Here is a 24,523-nt window from a genome sequence, read left to right on the forward strand (position 1 = left end):
AGGCTTGGGTGAGGATATCTTCAGTATCTCTCCACAGCAGCAAGCAGGTATCCTGTTTATTCAATTTTAGAACAGTCTGAATAATGGCCAGCTTGCAGGACCGGGCAGCCCATATCCCTTCTCCACCTTTCATGCCAATGATTAGCACACGAGAGGTGAGCAGGAAGACTCTGCAGTGATGCTAAGAGGCTCCAAGTGAAAAAACAGCCTGAAATATAATCCATACTTAAATACCTCCAGAGGGATATTTCATGTAGCATTAAAAAACGAAAAGGATACATAATTCCACACGTTACTCATTTTTCACAGAGCGGCACCTAAATCACCACTTCCTATGTTGTGATGAAGACGTAGGCCCTCCTACAGCTGTTTGAATAACACGCAATGAGGCCTACCTCAGGAATTAGGGTGAGAGATTTTCTATTGATATACCTTCTGAAACCTTCAGGAACTGCTAAAAAAAGAGAAGTTAGATGATTTTTTTTAAGCTGTAAATGGAATTGCTTTCTTCCTTCTCACAGCCGAGGAGGCTCAGAAACTCATGGACAAACGAGCATTTGTCTATAAATAGAATCCTGATGAGCCTGACTGGAAATTAAGCTAGCAATGAAATTACGGCTCATTAGCCATTTTCCTGTCCCACTATCTTCATGACTTTTCCTGGTTTGCATGCCACCAAGCATGCCACTGTCAGAAGTAACCAAATTCTGGTTACTGCCTATGTGAATTTTACAGATACGCCGATTCCAACAGTCTGTGTAATCCAACGACACTTCAGTATTTGCTTTAGTCCAGCCAATTTCTACACCTCGAACAAACCTAGATGAACTTTCTAACTCCATCAGGAAAAAAAAAGAAAAATCTGTCTTTAAAAAGAATGACTATTTTTATGATTTAACTGTATTCTGCTAAAAATATTCCAGCTAGTAGAATATTCCCTCATTGCTATGGAAGCTGTAACGCTCCTGTATCCTTCAACACACCTTAACTAAATGACAGCTATGATTAATTAAGGCAAAATTGCATTGGGTAGGACGGTCACCTTCAGTACAATTAAAAAGAAGTGTTCTGGTACAAAAGAAGAATCATGCTATTCTTGTTCTCCCAAGCTCTACTGCAAATATAGACCGATAGGTTAATAAAAGCATTTCTAAACAGTTGTAAGAAATGAGACATCTGATTCAGGAATTCTGTTCCTCAGTTAACTTATTATTCAGCTACTGAAAACTCCATTTTCCCATCTGTGAGATGACAAAATCCAATGAAAACAGTATTAATATTTATGTTCTACACAGAAAAGGCTTTCAAAGCATGTTCATAAAGTGGAAAATAAAAGCAGAAGTTTATCCAAAACTTTCTGGCACTTTGCATATTTAAAATTTTTCAGCCTTGCTGCCAGGATTTGTTGGCTTAAGAGCAAGAGGCTATATTTTATAGAAGTTATTAATATGGGGGAATAGTGATTCAACTTTTATGTCATTTGAATGGTAAGTTCTATTATATAGGTCAGTTAATTTTAACTACAGTTCACTCTGTTGAGAATATGGAGTCCAAAACTGCCCACAGGTGGAAAAAAAGAATAATTATTGGGGCTATTTTAAATGTTTCACGACAGTAGTGTTTGCCTCCTATATAAAGATCATTCAGTAGAATATGTGTGCACATGTGTGCATATGCACACATATGAGAGCAACCAGTAAAATACTATGGATATGAACATAATTTTGAATGAACAGTGAACTTCTTTTCTTCCATATACAGGGTCATGTTGTTGCTTGCTTATGAAACATGAGCAAAATCCAATACCTTACGTTAACAATGCAAACTTGACAACCATTAGAAGTAGCTAATGGAAAATTAAATATTTTTTTTGTTTGAAACAATTTCGTAAGTCCTTATGCATGGAATACTTTTCTTGTATTGCAGCCTACCAATACTTCCCACTTTTCTGATCAGATACACGCTCCAACATGGTTACATCAATACGCCCAACTGCTAAGATTACATGGAACGTCTAATGGTCTGCATTTACCCAGTGAGAGAACATGCAGAAGAGCAGCAGCTTCTACACAGTTTTTCCTCACATTCTCGTAAGAGCAACTGTCAGCACAGGACAGATTTATATCGTTACATTAGTTTGCAGTTCAAGGGAGAAAACTCATCTTTTAGGCAAGAAACACAGGCCCAGTGTGGGAACTGGCTCACACTCAACTCTCCAGGCAGTACAAGCATAACTGGATCTTTGCATTCAAGCATACCTGTCCACAGCAGCTCAAAAGCAGCGACAGGTACTTCTGTGTGGGTTGACGCTAATTTTTTCATTTCGCATATTAGGAAAAACCCACCACCACTGCATAGAGCACAAGGCAGAAAAAAACCCAATCCTTTGTTTATAGTTTCCATGTGCAGAAGTGCGCAGTAAGGAAATTCAGGACGGTAAGTCCTGAAAATGATGAAACAATAATAAGTAAGAGTTTTTTCAGAAGACTAGTATAATTTCAAAGGTTAATTTTGATCTTAAATTGAGGAGGGAGGGAGTGGCAAAGTGTGTGTGTGTCTCAGAGGGAGAGAAAGATTTGGGTTTGGTTTTTTACTGTGGCTCTCAGTAGCACTGCTCTGCCATTTAATTGCAAAAAAGTACCTGCCATTTGTTCTTCATCTGAATTACTAAAGCTATTCTAATTTAAATTACACTACACAATTGTAGTGTATGTTATTACCGTATAAATCCAACAATGAAGATGAGGAGAGTCATTTGTGTTTATGCCCATAAAAAAATCTATGGTTGACCAGGGAACTAAGATAGCAAAAATGGTCTCTGAAATATGCATCCTTCTGACAGTTCATCAGGCTCTCTGGATTGCAGAGGAAAGGGGAACGTGCAATGGGTGACCACAAATTCATTCCCAAAGTGGTGTGTGTTGTTTATATCAGGCACTCATTTTTTACTGCTGTGACTTGGCACCATCATGTGGCCACTCTGAATTTGCTCAATTTAAGTAAGAATTTACACAGGAAAATGCTTGCAACAAATTAATTAGAATTTACAAATTGTTTCAGTCTATTTCAGAAGGAGATGGTACATTTATTAAATATATGTTCACTAAATTCTGAACACATTGTTTTCCAATCACCCTTTTTTCCCCCCTGAATCTCTGCTCGTTTAATCATGGTTTTCCTCATGATCTTTAAATCAGAAGTTGTTAGGCTCCAAAAGTTAAAGACATTTTCTGTGGTTGGTCTTCATCCAAATTCTACCGATAGTGTACAAAAGTTGGCATAATATTATAGACAACTACCCTCTTCTTCACTACAAGAACTTTGGGAATGATTTGCAGAATGAAACAGGTCAGTATTTTCTGCTTTACATCAGACATCCCAAAGGATTTAGAATTTCAGGAAATCTGACAAGCATATTATTTACATAGTTTGATCCAAACAGGTAGTCTACATATCAGGACAACTCGAGTTACGTATTCCTTTTGCAAAGTTTCAGGGTCAAAATCAGAAGTAGGAAATCATGCAATGTAAATTTCTATTCTGATATGTTTGCATAATGTTTTCAGGTGGATATAAGAAAGTTCTACCAAGCGTTAATGTGTAAAAGGCTCAGAGAGAGAAGTCTCCATACATTCAGGTTGCTTATACAGAGGCACAACTTTATGCTCACCAGACAAAGCATTGCTATCGTTCACTTCAGAGCAGAAAAATGAGAAAAAGCAGTGTAATTTATAGGAATATATTTTCAGTATTTTTTTTAATATATATAACTAGAGTACTTTCAATAATGAAATACAGTTTGCCATCTTTTTGAATACAATAATGCTAAATTTGATTCTGCCATTTTTGTGGTAAAATATATGGTTTCAGCTGAAATACTGTACTGATATTCTTTAAAATATATACAAGTTATATACAAATACAAAATTACATTACAAATCTTTTAATTGCAGTCAAAAATAATCTAAATATTTTGCAATAATTTGTACACACAGACAGGTGTACCGTTTCTAAAAAGACTGCAATAAAAGCAAATGTAGTTTTTCAGATTCCTCAGGCTGAGGTAATGCCCACTTCTTCTTTACATACTGAATGTCTATCTGTCCAGATTCTTTGGCCAGAGCAACGCCTAACAGTCCATTTGTTTTTTCTGGTTCTCCCAGTAGAGCCATAGTTACAACACTGAAATCAAAAGAACAGGGGAGTGTTTTTAATTGAGGCAAAATTAATAGAAATTGGTGTTTTCAAAGTTGCTCAAAGAGCAGGTTACTTATAGTTAACTAGATAATGGCTTTTTTCTGCTCATTACAGTGCAATATTCCTCACTATTTCAAGTCCCAGCATGTTCTTTAGCTCTACACTGACTACAGGAACAGTATCGTGAGTCCTGGTGAATACGTGCTAGCCAAAAATATTCTCGTTTACTCTGTGACAATGAACATAATATATTTCTTTATATTGGTAACCGTACTATATATAGGCATTTTAAAATGTTGTCCAACATATCTTGCCTATTTTAGGGGTTGATCCTGATCCAGCAAAGCTATCTTAGAACTTAAGCAATCCAGTGATTTTAGTGGGAAACAAATTTTTCTCTTCATATAAACAGCAACTGCTCCATGTACAGACATCTGCCCCAACTGATAACACTATATGCGATTTTGATTCATACTAACATTATTTCTCCTTTATCAGACTGTATAAAATAGTAAGTAAATAAGGATAAACTAAAATTTAGCTCACTATAGTCTCTATCCACACCTTCAACAGTTTAAAAATATAGTAAGAAAAGCAAATTGTAATGAAGATTTAATGTCAAGCAAAAAAATACATCCAAAATCTAATCAAAATGTAGATGATAATAATACTAGTATTTTGTTCAAAATAGAGTAATGTAATGTACTTACTCCTCTGATGGAATAGTCTGCTTTGCCACGGGCAACAAATCATTTTCCAGAAGATCCCAAATGTAAATATTAGATGATGCATCCAGTACAAAAAACACGGCAGGTCTTGTTAGAGCCCACTGCAGGGCGATAATTGGCTGGCCATTTGTGCTGTCATTCCACTGCATGAGGGGATACTCTGATGTCATTTGGTGTAATCTAATACTTCCATCTGAACAGCCAACCTATATGATAGTCAAAAAGCAAATAATTCCTGGGAACAAAACAAACTAAGCAGGAGAAAAATTGCAATTCAATTCTTGAGAATATCAGGCATATAAATAAAATTAATTATCTGAGTCAAGTAGCACATCTCTCTCGAATCGCACTCTACAGACTATCCAGATTTTAACTTCTAATGTAAATTTTAGTTCAAAAGCAATAACTCTGTACTGAGCATACTAGAGTAATCTAATCCACTGATCCTGGGACAAGTCCCAGTTTCCTATTTTAAAAAAAGTTCTCAAACTATCAACTTCACTAATACTATGGACCACCACAACTTGAAAGTAGTCTGAATTGTGGCGAGGTCAGAGAGAGACCAATTCAGACAGCTACTTAGTGACACATGTAATCTGTAAAACCAAGAATAGCTTTCAGTAGGACAGGCTGTGCTTGACAGCATCATGATATTAAACTGCTGTCACTGCTTGCAAATATTTTTGTTATAACCTTTGTCTTGCCTAGTATAACATTTACAAGTTTGCTGTGATCCAGGTAGAGAAGAAATTGTTCTAAGAAAACAGGAAAGAACTTATTCTTACTACCCTGAGCCATCTCTACATCAGGAAGACTTCCCAGAATTTTCAAAGTATGATGACTTTTTACAAGGACTCTGCAAGTTGTGTTTACATTTACATTTACAAGGACTCTGCAGATACAAACTTATAGAAGTTGGGAAAAAGGTAAGAACATCTGCACTGGTAAAAGGAAGTTCTGACTGCGCAGTGGTGACACAAAATACATATGCTGTAGCCAAACATATCAATTTTATACCTTAGGCAATCCCAATGAAGTCATGTAAATCATGGCAAATTTAGAAATAAAGCATTTTCAAGAAAAGATCAGGTACAAATGTATGCAAGGATAAGGAGATGGAAAATCCTACCAAAGTTAGATTCAACTTGCATTGAATAAACTTTCACAAGGGAGACAGTGGATGTGTCAATATGAACTGCTGAGGGCAGATCTGACCACAAGGTACACTACCAGGTGTACCCCAAGGGTATGCCTGATATGGAGAGGAAAGGAATGCCCAGAGCTGCCCCACAGACCTTATTTCACAGCAATACAGATATTTTATCTCCAAAATGATTATGTCACTAAGAGATGTATGATAAAAGTGAGAAACAGCTGAGGCTTCTTAACAGCAGAAGACCTGCTTGCAATGCTGCATGTCAGTAAAAACAAAGAGTAAGTTATAAGGCTGAAGTGAGATTGCCATTTGTTTGTGAGCCAGATGCTCCACCTTTTATATAAGCAAAGTTTGAATACCAGGACACAAGATTTCCTGTCACTCTTCATGGCAGATTGAAATTAGTGAGGTAAATCAACTACCACATCTAGTCAAATTAGAACTTCTCCCTCAGCTAGTAATTAAAAAATGAAACTTGTATTATACGAAAATGCTTTCATACCAAAAATAGTGGCTTTCCAAAAGGGAAGAAATCAATTGCATTGATGCTTATTGATCTCAGCCCGCTCTCCTGGGGTCTGAATAGCTTTGGAAAAAGTTTTAAATCATGTCTTGTACCATGGCCTACCAGCCCCTACAAACAGTATAAAGAAAATGGATTAAGCAAAACAAAATTTGCATTATCAGTATTACAAGAAAAAGTTAAACAATTCACAGAACTGCTAACTTAAAAGATCCTTAATAGCGAACAGATTTTAATAATAGTCTCAAATTACAAATATTATATACAGTCTACTGGTAAAATTCCAAGTAAATGGGGCAGCTTCCAAAACAAAAAATAAAAATGAAATGAACTTCAGCACATTACTCACAATGTTTGTTCCAACAATGAAATGGTTAGGATTAGAAGACAGAAATTTAATAGTCAGTGTCTGGGGCATTCTTTGGCGCACATCCTTTGGGAAGAGGCTAGGAAAAACATAAAGGTAAAAGATGACATCAATACAGGAAGTTGTCTCCTAAAGCTATGCAAGTACATACTCGTGATCTATAATGTCTATGACTAGCTCTAGGAAGAAGTGTATATTAAAAAAACCCCAAACAACTAATGAAAATATTGTTAAATAGACCTTACATAACAGCAAATTAATAAACTATAGGACAAATTAGCTTTGTGAGATACACATGTAAAATCTAAATGCCCCCGTTTTCTTACCTATTATTCAATTCCATAGTAGAGCTATGAACTAACTTCACTTTCCCTCCAGGAATTAAACCTAAAATTATATAAAATAATAATTTAAATTGATTTAAGCACTTTGCATTAAGAAAGTGCTATCATTAAATTAAAACTTAAGGTAATAAGTAAAAGGATACTTCATAATTAAATTGTTTATTGTAGATATAGCTTTTGATATGTAAGAATCTTACATATCTAGAACTATTTACTTCAGAATTCAAATCTGAAGAGTTGTAATCTTTGACAGAAATCAAAGAAAGAGGACAGAGAAAAGGAAACATGATTTTATGTTTGTTTTAGTTTTACAGTATGCATATAACCTCCTGTAATACCACTCTATAAAACCCAACTCTATCAATGGTGAAAATGCACATTTATGTCACTTGGATCTTCGACAATGAATTATAGTAATGAGAGACTGTAATAATACTTCCATAAAGTTGGTCTACGTTATTTATTAGTGAAGAATAACACAGTTCAAATCCTTCAAACAAGAATTTTCTGAAGAGGCAAAAAATGAATCCTGGTGGCAGTAAAACTGTGTGAACACATGACCATAGCTTTAAGATGTACCTCTCCACAGACATAATAACCATCTTCAGCAGCTTAATATAGCCAGATATTGCACACGAGCTTATAAATTAGAAAACTGATCAAAAATTCTAGTTTGTTAGCATTACTTCATTGTTTATACATGTATTTTAAAATGTATCAGGATTTTAATCACAGCATTTTCCAGTTAGGTAAATATGTAAGTTTAAATTTGCCCAGAGAACAAAAAACGTAACTTTCTTGATTCACAGAACTCAAATAGGGCTGAATAGACTTTGCTCTTTACTTTTTTCATGGAAACTTTTTCTCACACTAAATTAAGTACTGCATGCAAAAGAGAACTTTCAGGACAATTACCAAAGTGGAGACAAAGGCAACAACAAAAGCATGATAACAGATTTGGTTAAAACTAAAGAAAGAACATAAGGACCAAGAAGGATGTAAAAATCTCATAATGATTGGAAAGAAGCTGTTTAGGGGACAGAAATCTGCTTTAACATTATAAGAAATGTGGTTATCTGTGGTGGCAATTACCTACACAGAATTAGCAGACGAGATTCCGATAGCAGTGAAAATAACTCATTATATTAACAAATGACTCCAAATATCAGATATATGTCCTATTCAGAATAATTTCCTCAGTAATTTTGCCTTCTTCTAAACTATTTTTTGTCATCACTGGCTCTTCCTCACCTAACTTCATAATCTCAAAACTCAAGCAACTTATTCTACCTCTAATGTACAGTACTCACCTAAATCAGTTTGTGAACCAGCTAAATCCACTTTTTGTAATTCAACAACTACCTGAAAAGTCAATATTTAACATTAATAAGCAATAAATGTTTACCAGACTTTAACGTTTTTTAACTAGTTGTAATAACGTATGACATAATTCTAAAGGGACATTTAGATAGACAGGTCTAACATTACAATGATTACAGGTGGATTCTCTACCCCGTCAGTGTCTGTAATGGTAAAAATAGCTTCACGTGCCTGCTGGATGGTCCCTGCTGGAAAGCAGAATACGGGAAGTTACATTCTGCACTTCACCACTAGTTGGCATCTTGTTGGTTTGGTCAGTCACAAAAAAAACCACCTAAACTCCCAAATAAGAAATTGTAACACATTTCCTGTGCTTTTTACTATTCATGAAATAGAAAGTGCAGATCATTTGGCCTGAATCTGTTGCTACTAAAGTTACTTAGAGCTTTAAGGGACTTAACTAGTAATACAGAAGAGAAATACTTTTATCCGCTTATTATTCACTGAGACATCCAGTTCCTCAAGCAAGATCGATTCAGATGCAAACAACAGGTTCAGCAGCTGGACCAAAGTTGCATCAGAAGACGACTGAACATTGTCTCCAAGGACGAGGACAAGGCTGAGGTACTTAATGCCTTCTTTGCCTCAGTCTTTAATAGCCAGTCCAGGTATCCACAGGGTATTCAGCCCCCTGAGCTGGAAGATGGGGATGGAGAGCACAATAAACTCCTCATAATCCAGGAGGAAGCAGTCAAGGACATGCTAAACCACCTGGACCCTCACAAGTCTATGGGGCCTGATGGGATCCACCCGAGAGTACTGAGAGAGCTGGCAGAGGAGCTTGCCAAGCCACTCTCCATCATTTATCAGCAGTCCTGGTTAACAGGCGAGGTCCCAGAAGACTGGAGGCTTGCCAATGTGACGCCTGTCTACAAGAAAGGCCAGAAGGAGGATCCTGGGAACTACAGGCCTGTCAGCCTGACCTCTGTACCGGGGAAGATTATGGAGCGGTTGGTCTTGAGAGTGCTCACAGGGCACCTGCAGGATAACCAAGGGATCAGGCCCAGCCAGCATGGGTTCATGAAAGGCAGGTCCTGCTTGACCAACCTGATTTCCTTCTATGACCAGGTGACCCGCCTAGTGGATGAGGGAAAGGCTGTGGATGTTGTCTACCTGGACTTTAGTAAAGCCTTTGACAGCGTCTCCCACAGCATTCTCCTGGAGAAACTGGCGGCTCGTGGCTTAGACAGGTTTACTCTTCGCTGCGTGAGGAACTGGCTGGATGGTCGAGCTCAGAGAGTTGTGGTGAACGGCGTTAAATCCGGCTGGCAGCCGGTCACAAGCGGTGTTCCCCAGGGCTCGGTTCTGGGGCCGGTCTTATTCAATATCTTTATTGATGATCTGGATGAGGGAATGGAGTGCTCCCTCAGTAAGTTTGCAGATGACACCAAGTTGGGTGGGAGTGTTGATCTGCTGGAGGGTAGGAGGGCTCTGCAGAGGGATCTGGACAGGCTGGATCGATGGGCAGAGGCCAACTGTATGAGGTTTAATAAGTCCAAGTGCAGGGTCCTGAACTTGGGTCACAACAGCCCCATGCAATGCTACAGGCTTGGGGAGGAGTGGCTGGAGAGCAGCCTGGCGGAAAGGGACCTGGGGGTGCTGGTTGACAGCCGGCTGAACATGAGCCGGCAGCATGCCCAGGTGGCCAAGAAGGCCAACAGCGTCCTGGCCTGTATCAGGAATAGTGTGGCCAGCAGGAGTAGGGAAGTGATTGTGCCCCTGTACTCGGCACTGGTGAGGCCGCAGCTTGAATCCTGTGTTCAGTTTTGGGCCCCTCACTACAAGAAGGATGTTGAGGTGCTGGAGCGTGTCCAGAGAAGGGCAACGAAGCTGGTGAGGGGTCTGGAGCACAAGTCTTCTGAGGAGCGGCTGAGGGAACTGGGGTTGTTCAGTCTGGAGAAGAGGAGGCTGAGAGGAGACCTTATCGCTCTGTACAACTACCTGAAAGGGGGTTGTGGCGACGAGGGTGTCGGTCTCTTCTCCCAACTAACTAGTGATAGGATGAGAGGAAATGGCCTCAAGTTGTGCCAGGGGAGGTTTAGATTGAATATTAGGAAAAATTTCTTCACTGAGAGAGTGGTCAGGCATTGGAACAGGCTGCCCAGGGAGGTGGTGGAGTCGCCATCTCTGGAAGTGTTCAAAAAACGTGTGGATGTGGTGCTTCAGGACATGGTTTAGGGGACATGGTGGCGCTGGATTAATGGTTGGACTTGATGATCTTGAAGGTCCTTTCCAACCTAGTGATTCTGTGATTCTGTGATATATTACTCACCCACATATTGAGGATTCCATTTTCATCCATTGAAGCGATCTGAAATGGAGAGCCTGACATTTCTACAAAAGGAATAGAAACAATTTATATTCATACACTGACCTTGATTCTGAGCAATATCAAAGGATTTGAAACATTTCCCAAGTTAATACATTCTCTGAAACTTCTATGATGCTCTCAGGTGCATAAAAAGGGAAAGTGCCCTCATTCTACCAAAGAAGAAAAAGGCATGAAACTTTCTTTACCGAGAGGGTGGTCAAACACTGGAACAGGCTTCCTAGAGTGATGGTTGATGCCCCAAGCCTGTCAGTGTTTGAGGCATTTGGACAATGCCCTTAACAACACGCTTCAACTTTTGGTCAGCCCTGAACTGGTCAGGCAGTTGGATTAGACGACCATTGTAGGTCCCTTCCAACTGAAAGAGTCTATTCAGAGAGATGTATCTCTGTCTATTCTAGTATGTTCAGTTTGTCCTACCAGAAAGGCAGATGATCTCTGCCTGCATCTTTTAAAATGTCTGGATTCTGCATGGACTTTGGAACAGAACACAAAGTGCAGTAGATGAAATCTCGTAAAGCCTGCAACATGCAGGACATTTCTTTGGACTACTATGGATTTCAAAGTGAAAATCTGGAATGGAAGTAATAATGTTTCCTCTAGTACACTGCCTGAGAATCTGGGGGCATGAGGATTAAAGTTTCTTTGCAAAGGTTGGTCATAAAAAAATTAGGCAAAAGGTACAGGATGAACCACCAAGTACAGTCACACATTTTAAGTGCTTTCAGATATAAGCAAGTTGTTCTACTGATTCAGATCGGGGGTTTTTTGGACATTATAGAAGTACTAAGACTTCTCTAAAGGCAGTTTTTGAATGACAACTTGTTTTATCATGGAAGAACAAAACACTGTCTTGAAAACAGACATTATAACAAGCATGTACCCACATCTGATGTGAAGCTGCACTGAATGAACATAACATAAAAATGAGAGCAGAAAATAAACATGAATGTTGTATGCAACTGATAGTACAGACAACTTAAGAGGCAGAATAGAATGATAAGCTGGATTTTGGCTATTACATATTTATTTTACTAGATACATAAAGAAAGTTCAGATGGATTGACGCTTTGAAGAGCAGCTTACATACCCTCCTGATAAGAGAGGCTTGAGAGCCCATAATTCTGATCAGTGTAGAAAGAGGTTGAGACAGGTTCCACTGCTAGTATAGGAGAGGTATGGTTTACTGAGTTTAGAATGCCGTCTGTAATTAAGGATAATGAAAGTTAAACACTATATTATTTTCAACAAAAACAACCACAAAACCATAATCACTTTTCAGCTTATAGGAGAATGATGATTACAAAGAAAGAATGGCAAAAAATTAACTTCGTAAAGAATTACTTTGTAAAAGTCTCAGAATTCTGCAAACTGCTTCCCAAATCAACAAAAAACTACTAGATAAATCAGTATTTCACCATTTGTATTTATTTCTCATTTTCCAAATGACTGCTGCACCATTTATGCCACTGTACCAGACATTTCATTAAAATCTGCTATTTCAGTGTTACCATGAAAAGAATTACATTAATTTCAAGCTCCATAAACAACAGAGGTAGAAATAAATCACTGCTTACTACAGAAGACAATATTGAAGAAAAAATATTCTGAATATGAAAGTAACTATCCTGAAACAAACAATTCACCACAAGAAAATATGTATTTACCCTTTAATAACATTTTTAAATAAATGTGTAGCTAGAACAACTTAAATATGCATTCTTTGTCAAATACTCCTGATTTCTGGACTTACTCTGTGCACTGAACTTAAAGGCATAAAGCTTCCTAAGTATACAGCATTAAAACCTGCTTGCTTATATAAGCAACTACATGAAACTATATACATACATTTGACTACTAGCCCACTGTGCAACACAAGACCAGGCATCTTAGATCTACTAAAAAAATTAAAAGTCCATCAACAACCAACTAAGGTTTACTTTTACATAGCTACTGCAATTAGATACACTTGTGAACAAAAGAGGATTTTGTGCATGTGTGTGGTGGGTTTTTATGAAAAATAATACCTCAGTGTAAGTTAAATGGTGGCACTGCACACAAAAAAAAGGAAAAATATATGAAGAAGCACTTACTTTGCAGTGATACGATTATTTGCAAAAATATTGCTCTGTGTTATTTTTCACTCTAGGGTACAATGCAGTGCCAAAAAAATGGCACCAATTTACAATTAGGATTGAGACAACTCACAAGTCAAACTGTTGGTATATACACCTCCTTCCCAATCTCTGAACATACAACTACACACAATGAAAACATCAGTAAGATTAATGACTTGCTCTACTATTTAAATTTGCAATGACAAACGTTGGTAATAAGCATAAAGATCCATTCATTTCCATCAGATACATGAAATTTTAAGGATCTCCTACACCAATTTAAAGGCAGAGTGAAGTACTTCGGATTGGTTTTCCTAGTATGTCACTTATATGACCTAAATAAACTTCTGTAACTTTTGAATTTGTCATCCATGGACTATAAGAAAATTTACAAAAGTCTATGTTAATTTGATCATACTTTAAGGGATCAGATGTGTAGGAAAAAAGAGAAATGCAATGACAAGAAAATGTCAAAGGATGAAAGGAGGTCACCCACAAGCACTTTTGAAAAGTAAACTTTTTTCTGGCTTGCCAATATGTACGCAATATAATTTAGGCCATGTCTAAATAATGCAACAGATTATTTCCACATTAATTTTTGTTGCTGTGCTTCTCTGCCATTAAGAACCTGGAAAGAGCATGCTATAGCTCCTGTCTGGCCCCAGTGCTAAAGATTCTGCTCATGTGACAAGCTGGATGATAGAAAACGTATGTCCAGGTTTTGCTCCAACATGCAGTTGAAACATTTCTAGAGATATCGAACCAGAGAGCTTTTGGGCCCCAATATCTAGTGACAGCCTCAGAATCCCTTCAACAAAGGACTAAAAGTAACTGACTACTGACTATGAAAGAATTCAACTTATCCCATTATATACAGCACCTCTGACATTTAGCCTTCATACATTACTTGTTTCCAATTATATGATCCCCATATATGCTGAAACAATAGTATCATAAAAAGACAGTTGTATATGTAATGAAAATATGAGAAATTCCTAGATCTTGTATTGCTACAATAATTGATAAATTGGAAATAAAAAACCACAATCCTAACTCAACTTTTAATGTATCTACATGGAATCCAGAAGTGATAAAGTTACATAAGTAGAATTTCAGAAATGCCTAAGGGTGAGATTCAGACTAAAGATTAAGACAATTAAGATGGTATCTACATATAAGACAGCCGTATAGCATCTATAAGTGAATTAAATCTAATCAATACAATCAATCCAGCTAACCAGATACAGATATCTACATTAGGATGAGATGAATAGCTCTCTAGATCCCACAGAGTAGCACTGCACTGATCCTAACAGAGGTTGTGCATGTATACACTTGGATACGTATCTTGCAGGGAACCTTATAGAAACGTCAAGACTTAGGCAACAATTTGTACAGACTGCAACCTTTAAATGACATTTGAAAAACTGTGTTTTTCAGTCTTAAATTACTTCAATTTTTTTAAAATACATCTTAATATGTGTGTTTAGGTGGAGATAAAAAAGAAATTTAGATTATATTAAGGGAGATAACATGACGAAAATTGGCTAAGCTAATAATTTCAGATGAGGTAGTAGTATTAGATAATAGTATAGACAATAGATTAGATAGTAGTATTTAGCTTGCTTACATTTCTTATAGCTATTACTGATTGGCAATTTTTACTAGACTAAATATAATCACTGAACTGGCTAAACTAGGCTGCTGAGAAAGAGCGCTCTTAGAAGAATTAGTAATGGAATTGTTTCACTGCCCACAAAATGACTGATCGGAACGCATAGATACTAACCAGTGGAAAATGTTGGAACTCTAACTGTCCAGCCAGTTTCACTGATCATCATATGAGGGTGCATTCTTGAGTCTTCTCGAAGATCCCACACCAGCAATGAACCATCTATTGTTCCAGCAAAAACGAACGTTGTTTTATTGGGACTAAAGCAGCAACATACCACCTGTTAAGCAGTAAAAATATGCATGGTTGATATGATAAAGGTCAATGATTTGATAAGCCTGAAATATGTTTGCTCTTCCAAGATGCAAATCCAGAAAAGACAGATTAAAGGTGTTTGCAGTATAAGGACAATTTATTTAAAAGGGAAGTAGGATACAAGACTTTTCAGTAGGCCTTCCTTTTTCAAGACAATTGCTGTGTAATCTGCATCTACTGCCAGAAAGCTGAAGGGGGTGATTCAACTGTATGATAGTGATGGGTAGGGAGAAGTCCTGACAACATCTCAACCAGTTGTTTTACTTCCATTCACTCTTCAACCATGAAATGAAGTCAAAATTTAAAAAACAAAACACCATGACCATTACTACATTCTAGTACTGGAGCACAAAATGGAATGAGAATAGTGGTCACTAGGCTCAAATGTGTTTCTCAAAAGCTGACATAGCTTGCAGCAAGACATGAAAACAAAATATACATAATAAAGCCTTCTATTCAATGGGCAAACACACAATGTTATTAAAACATACCTCTGAGTCACATATTAAAACCTTCTGAGGACTGGAGGGCTGCCAGATGTTCCAAACGCATATGATGCTCTTTCTGTTCAGTAGACCAACACCTGCCTTTTCAGGTAATCCATGAACAGAAAGTAGTGTCTGCCTCTGAACTTGAGAGACATACAGGTAGGATATTTTTCGGTCTAAACCATTAAAAAAAATCAAGAAACAAAAGCAATAAATAAAAAATTCATTGCAGATGAAAAAGCATATTTAGCTGCTACAGCAACAACCAAAGAAGCTAAGACGTAATTATGAAGATTATTTCTATTAACAGCGGGTTGCTTTCGATGCTATACAAGAAAAAAAGCGGGACTAGAGAAGGAACCCAAAAAATTAGAAGTAGAGTAGAAAGCGAAAAGGATGAGAGCCAGGAAGTTAACAGAATAATTATTCTGGTTATAAGCAAGCCAATCTGATCTGACATCAGTATTTATACTGAAAATTAAGTTAAGTCTCAAACAGGAAACAGCACAGCCCAGGCTTTTTCTAGTTCATCTCACGTGTTCATGTTAGAATACATATGGCTTTGTGTTATAATAGGTCTTCCTAACACAATTACAGATGCTTTATTGTTCATTTTTCTTTTCATCTGAACATCTACTGTTTATATGGGAAGATACAACTGCAGTTCAAATATATCAGGCTATGCTCTCCCTGTTCAAGAACCTTGCTTTATTTGCAACTTAGCCCTACTATCAGCATGAAGGGCCTAAATGAAATTATACCCCTTGGGACGGCCCTTGAAAACAGGGGCAAAAAATTACATCCAGGGCACCCCTATATTATGCTAATCACTGGCTATATTTCTGGTTTCACAGCAGCTAGGATGCTCTCATGTGCCCTATGTGAAACCAATCTGCACAGCGTTACATCAAGATTAGCGCACCTAAGAGAGAAGTGGGCTTTACATCATTGATATATCCTGATATGTGCTGTTTGCACTTCATGACAAAGAGCATGATATTTTGCATAAGGAAGAACAGTTCTCACTGTATACTAAAAGGTGTAGAATAAAGTTCCCTTACCATGGAGGAATGGCTGGTTAGTATTTAACTGGAAACAGCTATCACTAATAGACAGACTGGTTTGTCGAGATCTTAGTTTCCACCTGGGTTGTGTTGCAACTTCATCTTCCTCTATCAAAACAGCAATCACCTTTCAAACATAATTACATTTATAGAAATAAAAGGGTCATCTTATCTTTCAGCTTTGTTATTTGTAGCTTTCTAAAGTATGTGGATTAATTTAATAAACCTTTATCAACTCTCTTGTTAATTTTATATCTTTGCAAATACAGCTTTACAGACATAAAAGTTGCACAGCTCTGGTTCCACTCCGTTGCAGAGAGATAATGAGTATTAAAATAATTTATTTAAATTAGTCAGAACAAGTACTGTAAGTGATCTATCACACTGTATATTTATGTACACAACTCATAAGGGATATTAAGTACATAAGTATACCTGGCAAGCAGACCGGAGGAAATTTGCTAATCTTTGTGAATCAATTTTAGGTGTTAGAGCTCCGTTCACGGACATATCGTGGCTCTTTATGGGACCTAAGAAAAAAACAAAACCAAACTTCAAGCTTCAAAAAGGGATCAATTAAGAAAACCCTAAGAACAACTTAATTTTTAAGCAAGAGGAGTGGCAGGAATCAACTTCTCTTCAGCAGAAGTAACAGTCCTGAAGAACAAGATCTGCTGGGGAATCATACCTGCTGCCAACAGAAACAGCAACCCAGAAGGAAGAAACTATTTCTGCCACTTATTCTCCATCCCCTCCACAAGGAAATTCAGATAGGTAGCAGCTTACTACCAATCTGCCGCATTACAAATTCTGACAATTAATGGGTACAAAAGAGAAAGTTTACATGCATACATCCATAAATTAAAGTGTTCTTCACCTCCAGATACAAGGACACTTTCTCCTGGATGCTGTGTCCATTTCTCCAGCGTCTCAACTTCCTCAGTCTGAATGTCTCTCTCAAGATTGTCCTCATTACACTGAACATATGCCTAAAGTAGAAAGATAAAGTGGTCAATATAGGGGTGACACAGCTAAGAAGGACAGCACATAACTAAATAGAACTTAAACAGTCATTTTAAAACTCATGTGTTCAACCTCTTCTGTTTGTAAATTCAGACCTAAACATACTGACACAGTATTACTATTTTGTGCATGCACATTTTACCACATTACACACAAGAGTGCCAGACCTATTGCAAAAATACAGAATGTCTTACATGATGTGTAAACACTTATCCCAGCGTACTTGGGACAATGAGCCACAGACATATGAAAGTGTTTTAGAAAATGGGGAAGGAACATGAGAGAGTCCTCTTCTAACACAGAAAGGAAAGGGCCTGTCTGACCAAAAGTTTTTATATCATTGCATTATAGTAATTAAGGCTTAGAGCTGAAAATTTTTAATTTATCACTTTATTGTCCCATTAGCTTTAGTAACTTTCTTTTGTAAGGAAAATTATTTTCCAGAACAAGAATCAGACTTTCAGGATTTAAATATTACTACATATCTTTTACCCACCTGCTTAGTGTTCATTTTACCAAAATTCCTGATATACATGTCGTACTCATTTACAGGAGGCAAATCCAATAACGAAAAACTAACTGAGAAGTCCAGATCAATTAGTGGGAGAAGTTCTGAACTCCGTTTTCTTTAGAATGAATTACAAGAGAGAAACACAAAAATGATTAAAACCAAGTATTTGGTATTCCAAAGGAAAAATAACCTGATTTTGTACAGTACCAGAGATCTAACAATCCATTGATCTATGCGATTTGAAGCTGTACCAAAATTAATTGACAGATAAAAATATATCAATAGAAGTACATACAATGTTTTTACGAGTTCTCATTTAATGTTATGCTGAGATAATTATCATATTTGAAAATGCAATACTGATTGTAAAAGGCAATCTTATGTGGTTTATTATTAAACCCAAACTGTCAATGCCTAGCACGATCATCTTGCCTAAGTATTCAAATGCTCTTCTGTAAGGCAACAGATGAATGTCTGTTTCTTCCTATAATTAGGATGATGGCTAATTCTCCTAATCTTATTGTATTAACTTATATCACTTATATGTGTACATGCTTTATAAAGATCATCTATGATGTCCTGGTTTTGTTATTTTGTTATTCCTCACAAATAAAACTATGTATTTTGATTCTTAACTGGAAAACAAGTCTACCTTCATATACTGAATATTACTCTGACAAGTAAAAAGCATTTGTGTGATATTAAAATATTTATGTGATGTTACTTATTATCATCTGGGGAGGAACAACCCCATACACCAATACAGGTTAAGGGTTGACCGGCTGGAAAGCAGCTCCATGGAGAAGGACTTTGGAGTCCTGGTAGACAATAAGTTATCCATGGGACAGCAATGTGCCCTGGTGGCCAAGAGGGCCAATGGTATCCTGGGGTACATTAAGAAGAGTGTGACCAGCAGGTCAAGAGAGGTTACCCTCCCCCTCTACTCTGCACTGGTGAGGCCTCATCTGGAGTGTTGTGTCCAGGTCTGGGCTCCCCAGTTCAAGAGAGACAGGGAACTTTTGGAGAGAGCCCAACGGAGGGCTACAAAGATGATTAAGGGACTGGAATGTCTCTCATATGAGGAAAGTCTGAGAGACCTGGGGCTGTTTAGTCTGGAGAAGAAAAGGCTGAGAGGGGACCTTATCAATGTCTATAAATATCTGAAGGGTGGCTGTCAGGAGGATGGAGCCAGTCTCATTTCAGTAGTGCCCAGTGATAAGACGAGGGGCAATGGGCACAAGCTGCAGCACAGGAAGTTCCACCTCAACATAAGGAAAAACTTCTTTACTGCGAGAGTGACGGAGCACTGGAACAGGCTGCCCAGAGAGATTGTGGAGTCTCCTTCTCTGGAGACCTTCAAAACGTGAATGGACACGTTCCTGTGCAACCTGCCCTAGGTGATTGGGGGTTGGACCAGATGACCTTCAGACGACCCTTCCAACCCCTATCATTCTGTGATTCTGTGATCAACTAAAAAGAGACTCCTTCTACTCCATTTGTACGGATGCGTGGATAATGAAAAGACAGTCAATCTTTGTCACAATTCACATAGCTATCTATCTACTTTAATGTCATAAAACTGTTAAGATATTTTAAGAGTTAACTGCTTGAATTACATACAGATGTCTGTTTACAAATTAATTCCACACTCCTGCTGTAATGCAGATTCCCTGAGAATGAGAAAATTTTTGTAATCTCCCTTTCTCTTTCTTGCACTTTCATGTTTTTTTAATATACTTAATATAAATACAATCCAGATACAATTATGGGTCTGTAGCAATTCCACATCTGAACAGTCTTACAGATGCATATTCTAGTTGCAGTTTCTTCTCAGTAAGGCAGTTTTTGAAAAGGAAAAAGACTAGAGCAACATGAGCTGGAATTTCTCCTCCAGTATTTTAGGCTGAATTTTTTTTTATGCATAAGGACAATTTTCACATCTCCTTTTCACTACTTGATGACATCTATTGCATTTTCTTACCCCCATTTTGTTTTTACTTCTACTTCCTAATACACCACCTCTTCACAAACATTGTGGGCACAGATTGCTCAGATCGAATTCAAGCATATGAAAGTTGCTTCCTAATTACAAATCTTACTGATACATGCAGACAAATCCATAAAATAAATTAATAAGCTTCGTATTAATACTTACAACTCCAAAGTACCACAGCTCATTTATGGGACGCTTTCAGTCTATTTACTGGTAGCAATGTATTACCACAGCATTAAATGCCACAAACCCTTTCTCTTTCCGTGAAAATGTTAGTTATGCTGACAGGCTACATACGTTGTTAGCATGTACACAAAATTATATACATAGTCATAACCAGTCATAGTACATAATCAGAGGCTGACAAACATTTCATAAGATGTTTCAGACAGACGCCTTCCTGAATTTTCTCATCTGTCTCCACTGTCCAGAGAGGAAGCCTCTCTAGAACTCACGTAAAATTTGGGCGTATAAATTTAGGCAAGGTGAATTAGACAGCCTGGACAATAAGAGTCCCCTTAAGTGAAGATTAGCCACTGATGTGCAGCCATGAAGCAGTGGAATCTAATATTATCAATAGAATTTAATATTCTTGCTTTATGCATCCAATTGATGTGACAGAAAATTAGAGAGATAGATATATGTATACAGTGCTTCAGATAAATCTGGAGCTCCTGGCAAGTTCCACAAGAAACAGGCATCAATTTGTTTCTTTAATACAGAACTGTCTTAGACGTCTCAAATCTAGATCAATTTTAGACCAGCAAAAGCATATTTTTACACCAACTGGTGTTATCCCTGAAAGGGAACATACTATTTTTGCAGCAGTATGTACCATGTAGAGTCTTGATTATTTCAAGAAATTACAGTTATGCAGAACCCTGAGAGCAGCTAAAAGGCTTGCTCTTTAGTACTACAAGTCAATATCTAATTAAGTGACTGAAGAATCATACGAAGAAATTGCAATCCTGGCACCTCATTCTGTAATAAAATGATACATGTAAACTGATATATAGACAAATTTCTATTATAAAAGTACATGTAGCAAAGCCTGTAAATTGTATTTCCTTAAGATGCAATTACTGTTAGCTTACAAAATAATACTTGACTCTAAAAACCTCAAACTTATAAACTTCACATATTTCAAATATAACGAAAAAAATTACATCTCACATAGTGAGTCACCATTTTGCGTGAATTATTTAAAACACACTTACTTCTGCTTACTAGCCATACTTCGGCTACTTTGTCGTTGGTTTGCCATTTGAAAATCCATGAATATTCCACAAAAAGAGTTTCTGACAGAAGTGTACTGCCTTTCTGTAATATTATAGAACATTGTTAGTGTTATAATTCACACTTTACAGTGCATTAAAACGTAAAGCAGTAACTCTAAACAGCAATAGATTTATTACGACACAGCTACTAAAAGTTACTAGTTTGCACATTACACAATATGCTCTAGCACAGTTATCAGTACAATAAGCTTCATTTCTTAACTTCAGTAACGGGACAGCATTTTTACTTTATGTAGTCCTTTGCTAATCAATTCAAAATGACTGACCATTGTAATTTTTATTTTAAAAGGCTATAATGCAGAAAGTGCCTCCTCCTTCCTCCTGCCACTAGCAGGTCCCTTGTTCCCCTGTGTACAGTAAAACGCTCTATGACCAATTCTAAAAATCATATCAGATTCACACAGACTACACCATGTGCATGTTACACCTCTAAATAAGAATTTATCACTACAGCTAGTGGAGAACCTCATCAACACAAACTTAACTGATGCCACTGGATGACTAAGCAAAGCATTGAAAACTGTTGCTTTAAAAGCCACAGTTAATGGAACTACAATATCTGATGTCATGTCGATTTTACTCCCCTTCCTGGCCAGGTGGTAGCTAATGGACCTTAATATCCAACTTCCAGTCAGGACCAATGGTGTTTCACCTCCTCAGAGGAAGACTGCCTTTTTCGATAATACTTGTAAAATGCTTTTAAACTTCTAAAAGTCATTACCAGAATGATCAACAACTGTTTTAACCAGATGAGATCAAAACAGACAGTATTGTGTAATTAACAATAAAGCAGTAAGTGCTACAATTCAGAATTTAAAAATCTGATTCCATATTAGAATTCCATCCTGTTTAGTAGAACTATAGCATTAATGGAATTCTTGTATTGATTCCATACTTTTTATTAAAAAAATAATAATAATTGCATAAATCTGCAAGAAGAAATTCATATTATAGTATCCTGGTTCTGCCTTGCAATGACTTAACTGAAAATCTACTGATACCGTAAAGACTTACAGAAAGTCCATGCTATTCTTCCGTGACTGTAATAACTTCGTATGAACTAGAATTAAAAGCTGTTTAAGATTCTTTTGCACAATGATTCTATACTGTTGTTCACATGAGTGGAGAGTGCCAAGGGGAACGACAGCTTTAGTTTGTTAAAGAAGTAGATCTGGCACTCACAGGTATCAGATCAACTGAACACAAGACAACAATTCCATAGTTCAATTTCAGAAAAAAACCCACATTTTAAAAGTGATATAGAACTATATATTCAAGCAGCAACTGTATTTCTCTTGCCTTGCCACCCAGAGCAGCGGCTTCAACTTTGCTTAAAAGAAAAAGGCGAATTAATGTCACCGGAAGCCCCAAACTGTTCTAGCACTCCTCCATTTTTCAAAATCCAGACTCTCATATCCTCCTCTTACCCAAAATAAGAGGTATTAAATGTCAGTCTGTAAATTTTTATACTTCACATTTTAAATGATTAGTAATGCTTCTGAATCATTCTTTAGAAATGTGAAAGTTACACTGCTTACCACAAACCTGAGTGACTCACTCAGAGGACCAGATTTCTGCCTTCCGGCAGACTTCTAGAAAAAGTGGCCTGTTTACTTGTAAGTTGTATGTGTTACTCATACATTTAATAAAAAAAGACTGGTAGCTAGTCACATACCCATGATTGGTTCCTTTTTTTCATTTTCAGTTTTCTTTGGCAGTGAAGTACAAATTCTATCATTTTCTGCACTAATTGCTCTACGAATTTCTTCAATTTCTGATGTTCTGGAAAATGGAATCTCTCTTAGGTTTTCTTCTGCATCTCCTTCTTCACCACTTTTGTCTTCATCATCATCAAAGTCATCTTCATAATCCTTTAAAAGTAACAGGACTTTCAATAACTAATAAACATGGAGTATAAATATATTTTTCAAGATCTTTTTAAGAAAATATAAAATGTTGTCAAAATAAAATTCTCATATAGATGGCTATAAATCACCTGACTGAAAGGTATTCTAAAATAAGTGTTTGATAAAAAGCAAATAGCATGTTTTGATTGTGCGGTAATTTTAATCAAGAGAAGACAATCCGACAGGTGGTGTTCCTCAGTGCCCAAAATAGATTCCTTTTTTTTTTTTTTAAATATCCTAAAGTAGGAACTGTATGTTTAGGAGAATTATGTGCTCTTTAAAGACATAAAATGACAGTGTTCAGTGGTATAAACGCTTCACAAATATATGAAGTTGTTCATTTGGTAGTTTTAATTCAAGCTGCCCTTCCATGGCAGGCTCAAATTTACTAAACTACCACACTTACCTGTTTGCAAGTCCATGCATGAGGCTCATACTTTAATAATTCTCTTAACTAAGACATTTCATCTCATGCTAAAATAATCACCCAACACAAAGGATATGAACAAGTCTTAAACCTGCTCATTTCTCTCCACTGAATGGTAAAGGGCTACTATAGTTAACAGCTCAACAGTGGACATCACTCCTAATGTAAGTGGAGATAAATTCTAGCTTCGCTAAACAAAGATATAGCTGGTTCAGCTAGCCATGAAAGCACATTCAGCACACTCTTCTATCTTAATAACTTGAAAGTAAACAAAATAGAGCTAAAAGTAAAGAATTCAATTAAACAAATTAGTGAAGGGACTGCTGTGTGTCAATATTTTTTCTACTATATTTTTGCAAAGAAAAACGAGTCTCTTTTTTCCTCTTGAAACTGATTATTTGCTTCTATTATTTAAAAAAAATCAGCATTTTTCACATCAAATCATTTAAATAATTGAAATCCAGAGAGACAAACAGAACATCTTGTGAAGACTTCAAGACAAAAGCAAAAGTTGGTTCCCACACCCTGATGAACACTAAGTAAATGTATAGCAGTTTCTACATACCATTTTAGTTACTTATTATCTACTGTTAACCAAGTTAAGGTCACTGTCACCAAAACAGAAGTAGTAAAAAACATGTAACATCCTGTAATTTTTACTTCTGTGAATAAAGTTAATCAGCA

General features: G+C 36.9%; 1 protein-coding gene across 1 annotated transcript in view; it reads right to left on the reverse strand.

The window, feature by feature from the left end:
* Window positions 1-4,010: 4,010 nt before the first annotated feature.
* DYNC2I1 (dynein 2 intermediate chain 1) overlaps window positions 4,011-24,523 on the reverse strand; it is a gene marked incomplete at both ends in the record, with an annotated part of 35,410 nt that continues 14,897 nt past the window's right edge. The window contains 16 exons of the mRNA XM_082015164.1: window positions 4,011-4,182; window positions 4,908-5,131; window positions 6,584-6,715; window positions 6,954-7,050; window positions 7,298-7,358; window positions 8,626-8,677; window positions 10,968-11,029; window positions 12,115-12,228; window positions 14,931-15,093; window positions 15,620-15,792; window positions 16,678-16,807; window positions 17,116-17,210; window positions 17,558-17,669; window positions 18,200-18,329; window positions 21,425-21,527; window positions 23,181-23,376. Coding sequence (XP_081871290.1) covers window positions 4,011-4,182; window positions 4,908-5,131; window positions 6,584-6,715; window positions 6,954-7,050; window positions 7,298-7,358; window positions 8,626-8,677; window positions 10,968-11,029; window positions 12,115-12,228; window positions 14,931-15,093; window positions 15,620-15,792; window positions 16,678-16,807; window positions 17,116-17,210; window positions 17,558-17,669; window positions 18,200-18,329; window positions 21,425-21,527; window positions 23,181-23,376 — 2,016 coding nt within the window. The remainder of the gene's footprint in view (window positions 4,183-4,907; window positions 5,132-6,583; window positions 6,716-6,953; window positions 7,051-7,297; window positions 7,359-8,625; window positions 8,678-10,967; window positions 11,030-12,114; window positions 12,229-14,930; window positions 15,094-15,619; window positions 15,793-16,677; window positions 16,808-17,115; window positions 17,211-17,557; window positions 17,670-18,199; window positions 18,330-21,424; window positions 21,528-23,180; window positions 23,377-24,523) is intronic.

This window comes from Phaethon aethereus (genome assembly GCF_964289735.1).
Source record: "Phaethon aethereus genome assembly, chromosome: 2".
Lineage (NCBI taxonomy): Eukaryota > Metazoa > Chordata > Aves > Phaethontiformes > Phaethontidae > Phaethon > Phaethon aethereus.